The sequence below is a fragment of the Lepisma saccharinum genome, chromosome 6 (genome assembly GCF_977018435.1).
Source record: "Lepisma saccharinum chromosome 6, izLepSacc3.1, whole genome shotgun sequence".
In the NCBI taxonomy this organism is placed as follows: Eukaryota; Metazoa; Arthropoda; class Insecta; order Zygentoma; family Lepismatidae; genus Lepisma; species Lepisma saccharinum.
In genome coordinates, this window is record NC_139234.1 from 19,422,715 (window position 1) to 19,440,831 (window position 18,117).

General features: G+C 36.5%; 1 protein-coding gene across 4 annotated transcripts in view; it reads right to left on the reverse strand.

Moving 5' to 3' along the window:
• Window positions 1-18,117, reverse strand: part of yem (yemanuclein) — a 108,176-nt gene that overhangs the window by 12,708 nt on the left and 77,351 nt on the right. For 3 of the 4 annotated variants that reach the window (XM_083123605.1, XM_083123607.1, XM_083123604.1), the window contains 4 exons: window positions 17,878-17,995; window positions 14,588-14,687; window positions 5,031-5,157; window positions 3,752-3,832 (listed from right to left, as the gene is read on the reverse strand). In XM_083123605.1, the coding sequence (XP_082979731.1) occupies window positions 3,752-3,832; window positions 5,031-5,157; window positions 14,588-14,687; window positions 17,878-17,995 (426 nt within the window). The remainder of the gene's footprint in view (window positions 1-3,751; window positions 3,833-5,030; window positions 5,158-14,587; window positions 14,688-17,877; window positions 17,996-18,117) is intronic. The other variant, XM_083123606.1, reaches the window with a different exon arrangement.

Below are 18,117 nucleotides of genomic sequence, written 5' to 3' on the forward strand. Positions count from 1 at the left end.
AGGCTGAATTTTTTTGTGTTGCAAGGAAGTGACAAGACATATTCTGAGACATGTTAATGCAATTGTCACTACTTCACTTTATATACTCCTTTGGAAAATGTAACAGAGTGTACCCACCGTTTAATGCGTAGCAACCATCAATGTGAGACCAGAATATGAATATAAATTCATGATGATGTGTGGAAAACATGGTTCAAAATCACTGAAAACCTCTCAATCCATGTTGCTTGTTCGAACCTATAAACTTTAGGTTCCAATGAGGTCAAACAAGCAACATGGGGACAGAAGTTTTCCATAATGTCTTGCTAAAAGTCATATTGGCAAATATTTAAACTTTTCAGGAAAAATAAGATATCCACATGCTTAAAATATTCATGTCATCCCTCCAAAGCAACAGAAGATATTTCATTCAAGTTTCCTTTTTTCTTTATATATGCAGATGAAGGTATGACACACATGAATTACATGACAATACGAGCATAGTGTGTGTATATATATATATATTCTGTCAAATAAATACAGGGAATTGTTCATTTAAAATGCCTGTGTAAAGGTATGGAAATTTTATTTTTTTCTGTAAGTTGGTAACAATGTACCTAATTGTCACAGTGTTTGGGCACGATCTGTCAACCATTTTGTTCAGCTGTTGGTTAAGTAAATCGACCTCAAGTGTCCTCTGCTAATTTGTAATGGATAAACATATCTAACAAAGAATTTGACTCAAATTTTGTGTTGCCAACGAAATTACTTGTGCTGAATCATTGAAAATGTTGGAGAAGACCTACGGTAAGTCAACTTTATCAAAAACATGAGCATACGAGTGGTACAAAGCATTCAAAGAAGAATGAGAAGTGGTTGAGGACTTGCCTCATTCCGGTCGACCCTCAATGTCTTCGACTGACGAAAACATTGACAAAGTGAAGGAAATGGTGATGGAAAATCATCATGGAAACTTAAGGGAGATGGCTCAGGATCTGGACATGGCTCACAAATCTGTTTGCATTATTTTAGTTGATGTTTTGGGCTTGAGATGCATTGTGTGACAGCTTGTTCCATAGGAGTTCAATTTTTTTCAAAAAGAGCAACGCAAACAGGTTACTCAAGACATGCTTGAACGAGCCAATTCAGATCCTACGTTCATGAAACGAATCATAAACGCATCCAAAAACTCAAGACGTTTCGAGTTCATTAAAGCCATAGAAGAAAATTCGAAGGAGCTGAAGGCCATAGGAGAATGTTCCTATAAGAAGTGTTTCAACGACAGTTATTCATTGGCATAAGTGTATCGCATCAAATAGGGCCTATTTTGAAGGAGACAAAATAAATTTGGATGACTAAACCAATATTTTGAGTTTTATTGAACAATTTTGAATGGTATTTATTTCACAGAATGTATGTGTATATATATTAAACATAAACTCACAAGATTATACTTTAACATTAAATACTAAACAAAGACATGGACTGCGCACAAATCAGAAAAAAGACAAGATACAAGATTTATTATTCAGGGCGGTCTAAAAGTATGGAGACACCCGGATAAAAGTTGAATGACATACTGTAGGACTTTTATTCCAGTGGAAACATCACATTGTAATTGTTGGAAACAACCAGTCACAAAATTCAACTCTTCGGGAATATCCGTGATCAAAATCATGTGTAATGGTATGCGAACTTCTCTCCCCAGACGTGAGTATGATCTTGATACATTACTGACGCATTTGAGCCATGTTAATGCTTTTTTCTGACACCTTAAAAAAGGAGTGAATTGGTACAATAATTTATTCATAACTTTTTACTGGTTATAAATAACCTTCCCCACTGCATTTCTCATGAAATTCTAGCTTAATTTGATATATCATATCACCCCATTCCCATTTAAAATTTTGAAGTTGAATTCAAGATGACACCCATCATAGTCATATGCCCTATAACATTTTTACCCATCCATATTACAGTCTCCATACTTTTGGACCACCCTGTATGAGATGATACATGACATTTTGCCAGGAGGGGGAGGGGGGTAGGAGGATATTTTCTACCTTGTTTAGTTCCAGTTAAAATACATATTAATCAGTATTGGTCAAGGCACATTGAATATATCTATTTACTGGTAAAACTGCACTTAATTTTACCAGTCTGACGTTTCTACAAATAGTTTGTTATTGAGAGCATAAATATTCTGTTTTGCTTTAGTTTCTTTAATTTCTGTAACTTCTAAAATAAACTTCTAAAATAAATTTCTAAATGAAGTTTTTTCTAATGTGAAGTCCAATGCTGTCACCTCTTTACATAAGGCATTAATTAATGAAGTAAATGAACCATTATATTCTTTACAGAAAGTTAATTATTTCATTATCACTTACTGCTATCAGTAAAGTTTGTACCTGTATTTTATCAATATCAATTAAATTTTTATGTATCTTTACATTCCATTTCTGCTTCTTTTAGCCAATTGCAATGGTGACAATCCTTAGTATTGTACACTCCTGTTCAAATAAAGTGGAACATACTTCAACTGTTCAACCCCATACAGAGTGCCACTAAGTGTACAAAACTAAGGTATACAATTAATTTAATGTTTTTAAACAATGCGACAGAATGGTACACTCCATTATATATATTATTTACAGAAACATCGGATTTGTAATTTTACCAATAAACCAATATGCTTACAATGAGCCAATACTGATTGAGTACCAAAAACTCAGTCCCGCCCTAATGTCAGTTATTGGTGTCAGCAATCATTCACATTGTAGATTTTTTCTTTTAATTTACAGTTGTTACATTAAGTAAATCCATTTTTAATGCATGTTTTTGGAGCCATGTTCCCTTCATCATACATTTATTTGTAGTTTGATCAACGTTACAGTTATAAAAGAAGAAATTTAACAAAAACAAAAAAGAAAAAGTAGTCTGATTAATAATGTCTTGATCTATAAGCTGTCATTACATTGTTGGAACATATTATAATTGTCACCGATCAAATTGCAAATAAAAATTTGATAAAGTGAGCATGTATTCTTCCAAAATGTTACACCAAAAAACCATGTTTACTGGTTTCCGTGACACTTCCTTTGGTTGATAGTAACAACCATAAATTACAAGTAAAATCCTTGTTCGGTATCAGTAGAAATTTCATATTGACCAATCAATACTGTTTAATAATTTTGATCTAAAAATGATAGGAAACAAAATGAATGAAAATCATGAGTTCTGTAAGCACAATCTTTCTTTTCCACACCCCTCACCCCAGGAGCAAAAGGTTAAATTAAATTACATAGTGTTAAAGACCTCTGAAATGTTATGTGAACTATATTACTGCTACATCACTATTAAGTATGTAAGGTCAGTAGTATGTGTTACAGCTTCATTACTACATGAACATGCACAGACTACGTGAAGCTCAGTACGAACTTCAAACTGTGCATCTTCTTTTATTTTTAAAGTATGTGCATGTGCAGAGTAATTGAAGGTTACAGAAAACCACTAGCCTCAAATCTTGAGTAGTAAAGGAAAGAGGGCATGCACAAGAATATACACATGAAGTTTTTCTGCTTAGCTTCCTTACTTTCTATCCATCACCATTATTGAGTGAGCTGCCACACCATTGAGAAAAGCATGTACTTACTATTCTACACAAAGCACATACTCAAAAGCATTAAGTTAAGGAAACCTAGCAGCAGACAACTGTAAAGTTTTCATGTGGCAGCTTGTAAAATATTTCAACCTTTGCTGCATGCCCTCCTACCTGTATAATGTCCATAAGGTAACGTAGGCAGTCTAAAATTATGACTGCTTGTGGGAATGCGAGGTAAACCAGGCAGTGTACCTAAAAGAAATCGATAAATTACAGACACTACAGTAATAACATTTCCACAAACACCACTCATGACAAAAATCCGACGGTGTAGTTCGTTTAACAAGAATTGCAACGAACTTCAGCAGTAAATGAAACAAGTGAAATCATCAGCCTGGTACAATTAATTTTCTTGTAGGTCTCCTAACTCGGGAGCTGTTTTTCAAAAAAAGTTACTTGTACGAGTTTATCAAAAAGATCATTAGGGGATTCTCTTGGGATAATGACCAACTCAGTTTCATACAGACTTATGAGCTTTTCAGTGCTAGCATTACTCTCACCAACATCTTCAAACCCTGAAAACGAGTGTGACATTAGATCTTTTTGGAACTGGACTGGCCAAGTAGATACCCCAAGCGAATCTCATTTGCTGCGAGGAAAGCATCAAGATGTACAGCATTTTCACATTTCAGATTGTAGCACATTAAGATTAGAATTAGCACAATGTGGTATATTCACAATCTGAAATTATGTAAGCAATGTACAGGTTTTGAATCTCGCATAAGTAAAATTTTAAACAGAATGAACCAAAAATTTCATGAAGAATATAATTCCATGGTTACTCCAATTGGTAAAGGAAATTCAGTTTACTTATATCTTTAAAATACAAACTGTACATAATCAGATTTTCAACACATATTACCATACAATTTGCCACACAGAGGAGAGATGATTCCACACAGGTAAAACGGTGACAATGAAAAATTTGGCGAAGGCAGGGCTGGCTCAGTAGTTCAGTTTGTAGAGCAATGCCAGTGGCACGAGTTTGAGTCCTGGTCGAGCCTGTATTTTTCACTAAAATTTCAACATATAAGTTACAAAAAAATTGTTCCTAATCCAGATTCTACCAGCACTAAAAAGCAGTTTATGGTAGCAAATTCCCAGACTGAACAAGCATTTATAACAATATTTACATTTCATGTTATCAGATCTAAAATCGTAAAGGGCACATTCCACTGATTAGAATAGCCTGATATATTCATGAAATTTATCAGTAAGGAGAGAATGTTTATTTTAATGAAAAAGAAAAAATATATACTAATTTTGGATTGAATATCCAGCCACCATCACTTCGTTACACCTTCATGTTTACAGTTTTGCATGTGAAATTGTTAAAACAACATTCTCAAATGAAAACAATGATATTCCACATATTCACAACTCAACTTACCAGGCTGAGTGATGTGTGCATCCATTGGAACCGGACCAGCTTTTATGTCTTGGAAATTAGCTAAAGAAGAATTAACTGAACTGGGAACATCCATTTTGTTTGCCAACCCAGCATGGCTATTTGTACTCTGGAAAGAAAATGCTACAATGAGGACCATTCAAATGCAAAATTAAAAAAAAACATTAGAAATTAAACAGATTTTATTGCATCACGTTACTAAAGAGTTGCACTATCTGATCAAAAGTATCCGGACATCTCTTTGTAATAGTGAACTGAAGCTGCAACGTCACAGTCCAGAATGAAAGAAGACAGGGAGTCAGGTGGTAGTTCGTAGAAACAGATACAATACAAGCACAATGGGGTGGTGAGCAGAACTCAGCGACTTTGATCACACACTGACCATTGGTTGGCATATGAGGAAGAAGTCTGTGGGGACATTTCAACCCTTCTGTAGTTTCCGGTGACTGTGTAGTGGAAATGTGAAGGAGCAACTAGGCACAGGCCGTCGTGACCATAAGTGTTGAAGAGGGTGATTCATGAAAAGTGCCAGCCACGAAAAAAAATTCTCCAGTGAAAAATGAGGTTTTCTCCTGCCTCCCCGAGACACTGCCAGGACTTGCATGTTTGAAGCGTACTGGCTGGTCACATTTGCACTAAACAAGTGGTCATTCAGTTGCAAAGTTTCGGTTTCAGTAAGGGAAATAAAGACAATAACTATGATGAAGTTAACGTCCATTTAAAAAATGCATATTTAAAAGTCAGGGGTCCCCATTACACCATATGGCTATGCCAGTGATAAAAACAGTCAGGATTCAGGAATCAATACAAACATGTCTGGGACATTCACTGAGCCAGTGTGTGGTCCCAAAATTGTATATATGTAATTGCTGCAATTCACCATTAGAATAAAATACCAGATTGTCTTAATCAAACACTCCCCATTGTCATTATTGGAGTTCAGTAGTTCTAGATTTCATGATTCATAATTATCAATAATTATCTAGAGACCTCACCTTCATCCAAAACTGAGCAGTTGTACGTAAGCAGCTCAAAACATGAAAACAAACAGAAGAGCAATATTCTGAATAGACATCACTGTTAAAAATTAGTAAATGTTTAGGTTACTGGTTATGAATCCTGGGTAATGCATGAATGTTTGATGGTATCCTTTCACACTGTTTGCAAAGTTTAAGGATAAGATATACGAGGGTCACTATTTATATTTTGAGCCTTGGCAACACTGATTGAAGTTAAGCGCGATTTGACGTTTGCACGGAATCGTCTGGCATTATTGACCATAACTAACTTCAAATGTTTTGTCAATAGCTTCATTTGTGTTGTTTATGTTGCCTTGGAGATTGCGCGACAACAATAAAATGGAATTAACTCGTGAACATTTTCGTGCGATGATTTTTTACGATTTTCGATGTGGATTATCAAGACAAGAGTGCATCGATCAACTTACTTCCACATTTGGCGATGAAGCCCCATCCTTTGCCACTGTGAAACGCTGGTATAACGAATTTAATCGTGGCCGCCATTCGCTCACCGACGAGATTCGCGAAGGTCGTCCAAAATCAGTTGTTGTTCAAGAAAACATTGATGCTGTGCAAAACCTAATACTGCAAGATCGTCATGTGACATACTGTGAGATTGAGGCAACCAAAGGCATTAGTTCCACCAGCATATATAAAATATTACATGATCATTTAGCTGTGAGAAAGGTATGTTCTCGTTGGATCCCACACAATTTGACAAAAACTCAAAAAGACGCTCGCGTCAATTGGTGCAAACAAATGCTCAATAAATACAATCGTGGTGCTTCAAAAGATGTATATAAGATTGTAACAGGTGACGAATCATGGATATATGCATATGAGCCGGAACTTAAACAGCAGTCGACTGTATGGGTGTTTCAAGATGAACCCAATCCAACAAAAGTTGTTCGCGCTCGAAGCACATCGAAACAAATGGTCGCCTGTTTTTTCGGGAAAACTGGTCATGTGGCAACTGTGTCTTTACAGGGACGTAGAACGGTCAACTCTGAATGGTACACAACAATTTGTTTGCCAGAGGTCTTCGGTCAAATACGGAAAACAAACAAACGCCGTCGGATCATTCTTCATCAAGACAATGCCAGCTGTCACACATCTCGTCTAACAACCGACTTTATGAACAGTCAAGAAATCGAATTGATGGGTCATCTGCCTTACAGTCCTGATTTGGCACCCAATGACTTCTTCTTGTTCCCGAATGTCAAGAATAAATTGCGTGGACAACGATTTTCGTCGGCGGAAGACGCCGTTGATGAGTTCAAAAACCATATTATGGAGGTGTCTCATGAAGATTGGAAAAACTGCTTTGACAAATGGTTCGAACGAATGCAAAAGTGTATTGACCATAAAGGAGAATACTTCGAAAAACAATAAAGCAGTTTTCAATGCCAAATTCCTGTTTTTTCATTGTTAGGCTCAAAATATAAATAGTGGCCCTCGTACAAGGGGGTACCCCAAAAAAACCTGAATAACGATGCGTAGGCGGAGCTTCCGTAGTATGAATTTTTCCCAGCAGGCAAGCGTCCAGCAACTCATTGCGAGTTCAGTGCACCCAGTGACTTCGCCGGGGAAGGCTGTCTCTGGTCACGGTGATTTTTTTTTTTTTAAAGCAGTTTCGCTGCACCTCGTTTTTTGTGATGGCCGATGTAAGAGAACAACGTGCGGCTGTGAAATTTTGTTTCCTGCTCGGGAAAAATGCTGCAGAAACGGTTGTGATGTTGAACACAGCTTACAAGGACAGCGCTATGGGGAAACTCAAGTGTAAGAGCAGTTTTTCGCTTCAAGAAAGGTGACATGTCAATTGATGACAAATCCCGTTCTGGACGTCCATCAACTTCCAGAACGGACGAAAATGTCGATAAAATTCGTGAACTTGTGCATTGAAGAACTGGGGAAGTTACCTGGACTGTCTTGGAGCTTGGTTCAGCAAATTTTAATGGAAGATTTGTGAATGAGAAGGGTCGCTGCGAAATTTGTGCCTCGGAATCTGATTTACCAGTAAAAAGAGTGTAGAGTGGAAACATGCCGTGCTTTGAAAGAAGAGCTCCGAGCGCAAGTTTTTGGCAAAAAAACAGCATGACTCTCTTGCCCCATGCCCCTTACTCACCTGACCTAGCTTCGTGAGACTTTTTTTTTTGAAGGGACAGCGATTTGACGACATAGAAGAGGTGAAGAAAAAAAATGAGGAAGGAGCTGTCAGCCATCACAACAGATAAGTTTAAAAAATGTTTCCAAGAATGGAATCACAGATTGGACAAATGTATTGTGTCATGGAGAGTACTTTGAAGGTGATGAGGTTGTTTAGAAAAAAAAAAAAAAAAAAAAAAAAAATACATGGCTTTTAACACACAATTCTGGTTTCTTTTGGGTACACCCTCGTACTCGGATAGGCTAATCAAGACTGGACTACAACTTAAAAATGAGATCTAAACTTCTGTTTTATGGCCCCTACCTGGAATTAAACTCATTACTAGAGACCGGATGTTTAGGCACTAAAAACAAATAAAATAGGCAGGCAAAAAAACACTTATAATTTTCAAAATAGGCAGTAAAATAGGCATTAAAATACAAATAGGCAATAAAAAAGGCAATTAAATTTAACTCAAAATAATGAAGGTGTTTAAAAAATATAGAAGCATACCTGTACATTCTTTATAGTTGCTTAAAATAAACAGGAGTCACGTCAGCCCAAAATTTTCCATTGTATAATGCAGGGTAGCTACGATTTTTTGCTTACGAAATTCCCTGACTTTTCCAGGTTTTCCAGACCAGAAATAAAATTTTTCCAGACATGTTTGTCGTCATGATTTTTGGTTTTGAACCTCGTGTTTTTCAATTAAATATGTAGGCACGTTAATTATTATGAATATGAATATACACAGTTATTAGCTGAAAATTTACCGAGTGATTAATATAATGCTATTCAATGAAAAAATTAATAACTATTGTACTTCCCAATTTTCACCACAGTCATTACAATTAAGGTGGTGTAAAAAAATCAATAAAAAATGTGGCATAGGTATATCAAAGCTTTACAATGTAACCTGTATACAACCTCAATTGGCCTATATCAATACAAATGAGAAACAAAAGAAAATTAGGTCATGTACCTTTAGAAAATATGCAATAAGTTTAATGATTATATTTTTTAATTTATTGAAAATAATAGACTACATATTACGGAAATTCAGAACTTGAATGGGGGCGGTGACCAACCATACACCTAAAAAAAAATATATATGCGGGCCATACTTTGGAATCAAATATCTCCATTATTTGAGTTTTCCACATGCTGGAACCAATTTTATATTACGGAAAACATCGAAATCTGTCTTTTAAAAGGTAACAGTTCCGAATGTTTTATGATATTTTTTTCCTAGCAGGAAGACTAATTATCATAGAATTTTGGCAAACATTGTGACACGAAATTTGAACCTTCCTTAAAATCATGAGCACTATTTGTATTCAAAAAAGTTATTTATGTTGAAAAAAAAACTTCAAAATGACCTTACTCAATCATATACGCTTCCCACGGACAAGGTATTCTCCGGTTGACAAGCTACAGTAAGTATCGTAAACTAGTGGGAATGAATGTAGAAATAAATCGGAACCTTAGTAGAGTGCATTCAGGGTCTTTATTTTAATTCTAAGACAACCAGACCTGACATTCCTAACCTAACCACAAAAGCATATATTCACAAAATCTTAAGTAATCGCTAAAACTCTGCAGTATGTGTTAACAGACATAAATCGAAATCAAACCATGTAAAAGTTGCATTTGTAGCATGATGAAATCGTAATATAACAAAAGGAACTTGGGCTCATTTTCACCACTTTTCAGCATAATTTCATTCTACACGCAAACAATACGTAAAATTACTATCGGCATAAAACCAACATTCCTAACCTAACAACGATGTGTGACCAGCGTGCGATTAATTCCTCTATTTCGCACCAATTTTTAAAAAATAAATTCGTTCTACATGCACAAAACACATGCATATTCGCATAATGACGTCACTCATAAAATCACTAATTTCTCGGGAGTAACACATCTCTGCAATGTAAAAACTACGACAACGAGCAAATGAACTAGTTGATCAGGTTGCTTCTGAACGGGTCGCAAATGAAGGACTCAAATTCACAGAACGGGTTCACGGGGGGAACGAAGTAGTGAGCAGTGGCGCAGGAACGGTAGGGGGGGGGTACAGGGGTACATTGTACCTCCCCAAATTTTTGATGGGGGGTACTGTACCCCCCTAAATCTGTAAATAGAGTTGTACCCCCTGTACCTCTCCTTTGGTAATTTGACAGCAGACGCAAGGTGCTACTGTTAAAAGAACATATTCAGTTCACCCAATAAAAAAATGTATATTGTTTATAACTTAGAAGCATTATCTTCCTTACCACAGAATTCAAACCATTATAAACTTATTCTACTACATTGCTCTTGCTACCAGTTAGTTCATTGACCTATGTTCTTGGAAACCTCTTTAAGGAGATGAAAATTGTTTAAAATGTGTGTGAAACGATGGAATCAGATTTGCTCTCAGAAAATCACGCTGCAGACTAATGCTAAATTGCGGAAGGGGGGCGGTACACTTTTCTAAAGAAGTGGTCAAGTCGATTCGAAGATAAGATACAAATCTTCATCGGAAGAGTATATGACTGACCCCATTTTCGTTTGCATATTTATAATGGAATTTTCCGAAACGAAGTACTTACACGAACGAGACGAGATGCGACAGACCAACTTGAACAATGTACTCCTGTATCTCACCCATATTTTTCATAACTTGGTAAGAGGGTGTTCGGAAAACTATTCTTAAACCTATATATTAAGATATTTTTTTGAAAATAGAGCCCCGATTAGCCTTTCTGAGCATCAAGTGAATCTAGATTAAGTTTTAAAAACTTCAGAGTGGAAACCGAAACAAAAATAAGCTCAAACAAAAACGAAAAGGGTCTCAACACACAGGAGACAAGATGACGCTGTGACAATTCTCGACTCATCCCATCGCGATATCATTCCTAGATGAAATTATTTTTTTTCTAGACATTTTAACAGGGTGCAATTGCTATTTTATTAGAGGGAGAATTATTTTTACCTTTGTATTAGGTATACTTATAATTGGACATTAATTGCTTAAAATCTAATTTTGATATCGAATACAACACAAACACAACGCTATTTTAAGTTAAACCCTAAAGTCAAACTGTAAGAAAATTACATTAGTCAGATGAATGCTCGAGATAAATGAGACTCACTGCAGGTCCTATTGGTAGATTTTTGATTGGATTCACAAGGTCTTTCAGTGAGATGGGTATGTTTGAATGATTTATTTGGTTTATTTTACTTCGCATTTCTGCCTCTTTTGGCTAATCGCGAAGATGAGGATGAGTGATGGTATGATGAAATTGATGGACACTCACAAGTAACACCCATGCCCAGGCCCGGATTCGAACCCGGGACTTCTGCGTCATAGCACGGTATTCTAACCCCTCCGCCACGGAGAACGGCGAGGTGGGAATCTGTTTTGGATTTTCTTGGCAGATGCGAAAATCTTTGAGACGCGCACATGCTTTTGCTTACATTAAAGTTTACCTTTTCACAGCAATGAGAAATTGACATGTCACCCTAAAACACACGCATGTAGAATATCTGCATTCAATACTACTACATACGAAAAGAAAGCTTGGCCGGCTCTTCACATTGACCACCAAAGATTATATATAAAAAAAAAAATTTAAAAAATTGAGCGTATGGCTTTCCTTACTTTCTCTGAGATCTGAAGGATTTCGGTTTTGTATATGTAGTGACTAGTATTAATACTTTCAGTGCTTGAAGAGTGTCATTAGTTACAGCTAATTATGTAACAAATAAATGTTTTGTCAAATGTTTCACATATATTTCAAAGTTAGACATATTTCGAGTCAGGAACCATCGCAACTCAATTGTTTTTCCTTTTTTAATACAACGCCCTATATAGATATCTGAGAAAATACCAAATACATGGTTTCTAAGAGGCATTGGATGTGGTACACATCTGCCATAAATTGTTGAAAGATATTTTTATGCGTAGCTATGGGACTTTAAAATTAGAATGAACTGAACTGAAGTGGAACTCTATAAGTATGATATATTCAATAATGTGGTTTCTATATCCAGTGGGTGGGAGATGATTATTCCTGTGGGGTGGCTCAAGATCCTCCTCACCCCCTTTAATCTCAACATGCATTAAAATGAATAGACGTATCTTTCTTCGCAATTTTCACATTTCGAACTCCTAATTTTTTGTTCCGTTAAATCCAAATTAGGCCAGAATGAGGTCCAGAGCTTTATATGTTTCAGAAATGTTATCTGGTTTTAAAATCTGTTTTTTAAAAAAAAAATCTAAGAAAAACAAAGAAAAAATATTTATGCAAATTTCGCATTAAATAACAGGACATTCGTGTATGTTGTTCTAAAATAGAATATTTCACATTATACCTAAGTATCAAGGACGTATTTAGGGGGTCCTGATCCCCCTCCCCGAAAGACTTACCAAGTAGTAAAAGTAAATAATCAAAATATTGTTAGCATTTGTTATATAATCGATGGTTATTTCTGCTGAACTTACTGGAAGGCAAGGAATTTGGTTCATACGGCTTTGAAGGGTTCCAAAGGTTTATGCATACTGCTAATGATAATGTTCATAAAATATTAATCAGGAACTTTTCTTTTCGTTAATTGGATCTAACTCCTTTTTTGTTATTCAATAATATTCAATTATTTAATTTGCATATTTAATTAATATTTTAATTGAGATAAATACATACAATTATCCTAATTATTATTTATAATTTTATTATTATTATTATTATTATTGCGACACTTGGTTGGACTCCCGAAATGTATTTCTAGATCCGTGCCTGCTAGATATAGGTACCTGTGAAGTAGTATGTGTGAGATATATATATATATATAATGGGAGGCTGAATTTTGTACCCCCCAAATGAAAAACGTTCCTGCGCCACTGGTAGAGAGTCCCTTTGTTTTTACTCGGCGTCCGCACCCATCCAGTGTGACGTCAACCACAGCCAGTTACGTGATATTTTGCTCTTCAAGCTTTATTGCAGATCCAAAACCAATGAACTGTCCGAACACCAACCTGCTCCGCTTCACGTATCAAAAGAGAACGGGTTCCGAACGGGTGTGTTTTTGAAGAAAGAAAATTTCCACACCACACACAGAGCTAAAGCAACATTTTTTGTGCAAGAAATTCTGATGATGGCTGGTGCATAGGTTTCGTCTTAAGTAGCTTGTTCTCTAAGGAAAAATCTCACGCCTCTCCAAATTCCGGTCTTGAACAGGTTCACAAGAACGAGTCGCAAAATGATCGGATCCAAGAACCTAGATCCGAGAGTGAATAAATATAGAATTGAAATGCGAAAGAACCATAATTTTGTACGTAACAAACTAGAAGTCATAATGACGAGAGGAACAAGTTTCTGAACTGAATCTTTTGGGGGGACTGGAATCGCAAGAACCGAATTCGGAAGTGGAAATGAACTGTTCGTTCATTTTGTAACTGGTTCTCCTGCAACTCCAAAATGCGCGTAAATTCCAGAAAATATGCAAAATTCCCTGACTATTCCCTGACTTTTCCCTGACCAACCAAATTCCCTGACTTTTCCCTGTTTTCCAGGTTTTCCAGTCGCGTAGCAACCCTGATAATGGCTACACACAATAGTCTGACAAAAGAAATTGTTGGCTACTTCCAACCAGTACACAAATTATTTAAATATACACTTTATCACTGCACACAGGGTTATTTCAGTTAAAAAAATTACACTATATATTCCACACAGCAGTTCGAACTAAGAATCTGTTTAAATGCATTTCAAGTTTGTACTGTACGGTTTGGCAGTCTGAATAAGAAGCACTAATTGTGGTTGCACATCAAAACAAGGTATTTCTTCAGGTGATCAACCGACAAGTTATGTCTGCGATCGGACATCACATTTTTTTAGAATTGAAAAAAGATCTTTCATCCTCCACAGATGTTACCGGAGCATACTTAAAGCACGCGAGAACATGTGGATCTAACTCAGTTTGTATATTTTCACCTTTCAGAACTTGTTGAATTGCCCTTAATTTGTCCAAGTCATTATTAGCTGCAATAACTCGCTAACTGTTATTTTTAAATTTCTTGGAAGCATCGGAAACTAATCCTGGGAACAGGAAATTGTATGCACCGAGTTCAGTCACGTCCCAATTTTAAAGAAAATGCCTAAAATAGGCAATATCTGGCATTTATGAAATAATATAGGCAATATCGTATGAAATAGGCAAAATAGGCAAAATTAAATTGCCTTTAAATGAAGTTAATCCCTACCCCCTGGCCTTTGCAACATTCATTTTCATCATATCTCTAACAGGAACGAATAGGAATTTTGCCTAACATCCGGTCTCTACTCATTACCTTTTTGTTTACATGCATATAACTAGTAGATACTTACTTGTGTTAACGTTTCTACTATTGAGCCATGGGAAGATGAACGGGAGGGGTTGATAGATCCTCCTGTGTAATGAACACTTGGGTATGTCTCAATTTTTGAACTAAAAAAAGACAAATGTAAAATTATTTTTCATGTCTACTACACACGTTCAGATAAAATATTATTTAATCATTTCTAAGTATAATTCCTTCATTTGCAGGAAAAGTTTTCCAAATTTAGAGGCTAGAATTATGACACATGCACATACCCTCCCCTTTTCTGCAAGAAAAAATAAATGCAAAAATGGCATTTGCTGTTTGGCTGGTTTCAACCCTGAAATTTAACAAAACATCAAACTTTGCATTTGCTGAAAGTTAACACTAAATATTACAGTTGTATGATACGAGGGATAGTTGTAAAAAAAAGTTTCCTGCATGTGTATTTCTGGAAAGAGTGTAAATTTTGAGTTGGAAATATGTTGTTGTTGTACAGGCATCATCCTTCTTTTGTTGTCTGATGCACGACCTTTTTCTTGCACAGGGTGCCAGCATGCTGCTGTGGTGTTGAAGACAGAAATAATAGAGAAGCGTGTGTCCGGTGGGCATGGGTAACAGAGGCATGTTGGAAAAAGGATGAAGTGTGAGCTGTTGTTCGGTATGAATGGGTGGGACTTCCGGCATGTCATATGATGGACAAATAAATGAAATGAAAATGAAAATTTTTATTCTCCTCAACATTGAACCAAAGTCTCTTCATCCATAAACATGGCACACTGTTTTACGAACAAGGTTTCTTGTAACATGTGAAGCGATATGACAAGTGTCTGAATGTCACTTAGAACTATGTGAAAATAGTGTAATGATTCCTCCTCCTGCTCATGTCATGTTCTTTCTCCAGAAAAAAACTCTGCAGATTGCAGACTAGGCTAGTGAAACTTATTTTCCGACTATCCCTCATATTTGTTATAGTTATATTGGTGAAGTAGAATATAAAATTCACCAATACCAGCCTAGCATATGAATCGGATAAAAAACAATAAGAAATTGTGATTCATCATTTATATAGGCTTTCTTTTTATATACTACCAGATGACTGTATTTGTTTTTTTCTCGGAAAAAAAAAACCAAATTTACAAATATATTTCCCACAACAGTACATAAATATGACTTTGTATGCAGTGTGGAGAAAAAAAAAAGAGAGAGAGAGAACTGTGCACTGAATTACATACTATTTGTTTAAATACTTCATCAAAAATATTACTGGCAGCATTACCATTATCAGCATGTAATGACAATTCAAAACTCAAGGTGGTAGATTTTTACACTCATTTATCAGACAAAAATACCATCTCCACTTGGACACAATATATTTTATATCTATACATTAAAACTAACACTAAACTCCTAATGATTCATAACTGTTCTTACCAGTAGTATTGGCATTGGGAAATCTTGGTTCAAATTAAATCATTGATATCATCAGATAATTTGTACAGTGTGGGTATACTGTGGGAAGTCCATAAAATGCCATATTATACTTTCATGGAGTCTTATTATTCTCATAATAAATTAAGTACATGGTGTGTCACAAGTTTTTCATAATTTAAGATAGACATTATAATAATCTGATTATGTAGTGAACTTGTGAATATTTTAAAATAACACTATGATAGACGAATATAGTATATAATTCCAATAGAACACTCACAGTGGAACTCTGATTTTATGTTTCTGAATTTTACATTTTCCCTCTTTATAAAGAGTGACTTGTGGGAAACGGATGGTTTGTACAAAGCCGGTAGTGGTGGGAGGGAGCTCGGGGAGGGGTAATTCGCTTCAGGGCAGCCTGCCGTTTCAGTTCCAATGGAGCAGTGGACGATACAGCACTGCATGTTTGCGCATGAAACATTTGTTCAAAATGGGGAGTCGGTCATTGCAACACAGCGAAACTTCCGTCGCCATTTCAATATCGGTCATAATGGCACAGTGCCAAGCCACAATACGATCCAGCGATGGGTCGAGGCTGTGACAACAACAGGGAACGTTGCCAAGAAGAAGTCGCCAGGCCCTGCAAGAACAGTGAGGACACCCGCAAACATCGCCAGAGTGACGGCGGCAATCAACAGGAACCCGAGTCGATCTGCACGCAAGTTACAGCTGAGCCATGAATTTGTGCACAAAATCTTACGGTTGGATTTGAAATTCCACCCCTACAAACTGCAGGTGGTGCAACAGCTCAATGCGCGGGACTACCCACAATGTGAAGACTTCACTGTGCGTATGCAAGTGGTGTTTGAAGAGGACCCAAATGCAGTAGAGATAATGAGCGATGAAGCTCATTTTCACTTGAATGGGTCAGTCAACAAACAGAACTTTTGATACTGGGCCCCACAAAATCCTCGCAACATCCATGAAAAACCTCTCCACTCGCAGCGTGTGAGTGTGGTGTGCGGTTGCTCCGTTTGGTGTCATCGGGCCATATTTTTTTAAGGAGAACGACATCACGGTCACCATGAACTCTGAACGTTATGTGCACATGCTGAATATGTTTCTTCGACCAGGACTGCAGCAATGAGGCATCAACATGTGCACAGTTTATTTCCAACAGGATGGTGCCACAGTACACACGGCCAACGCATTACGGGAGTTGCAAGCTGCCATTACCCACGAAGTGCATTTGATTGACGAGCTGTTGGCCCACGTCACACAGACTTCTGGCGGAGAATGGAACTCTGCATTCAAGAGGATGGCCACCACCTGCGTGACGTCATTTTCCATACCTGACTAGGTCAACTCAAATGGTACCTTTGCCCTTACGTTTCGTACCAATAAACTAATTTTATCTTGCACAGCAACTATGTACTCTTCATTTGATAAACGTCCGTTTCCCACAAGTTACCCGGTATGTTCAATCTTCATGGTTGCAACATGGCAAAATATTATAACATTTTCTCAAATGTGACATTTTCCCTGCCTTTTCTTTTACCTAGATGTAAAATCAAGGTCCCACTGTATATAGTAACATGTGAATATATTCTTTACATTTTTGTTGAGTAATAGTAATGTCATACTTCTCCCCAAACTGTGTGCCCATTCTGTCCCTTCTTGTTACAATCACAGAGGAAGAATGGAGGAAAGGAGGAGGGGGGTATAAAATAAAAAATGACACCTTACACCAAACTGAAAACACTAGCATAGGATTCTCTCATTTCAAAATGTAAAATACAGTTTCATATTTTATTAAATCAATAAACCTGGGAAAAAAGGACAAATGAGAAAATAACGATCATAATAAACTTTACAAAGGTTTACCTGCTTTGTGAGGCAAGGTGTCTTGCAAAATGACCAGCACTGGGACTGCTAATGATCTGGTTTACCTGGGAAGGCTTGAGCTGCGAAGCTTGCAATGAATTTTTGCTGTATTTGGTCCCTGAAACAAATTACAGAAATATAAAATATACATGAATAATTCCACTTGGCACCTTGCATTTGTCAAGCTATACAACGTTAAACCTGTAAAAATTGGACAAATTAAGTATATATTTATACTTA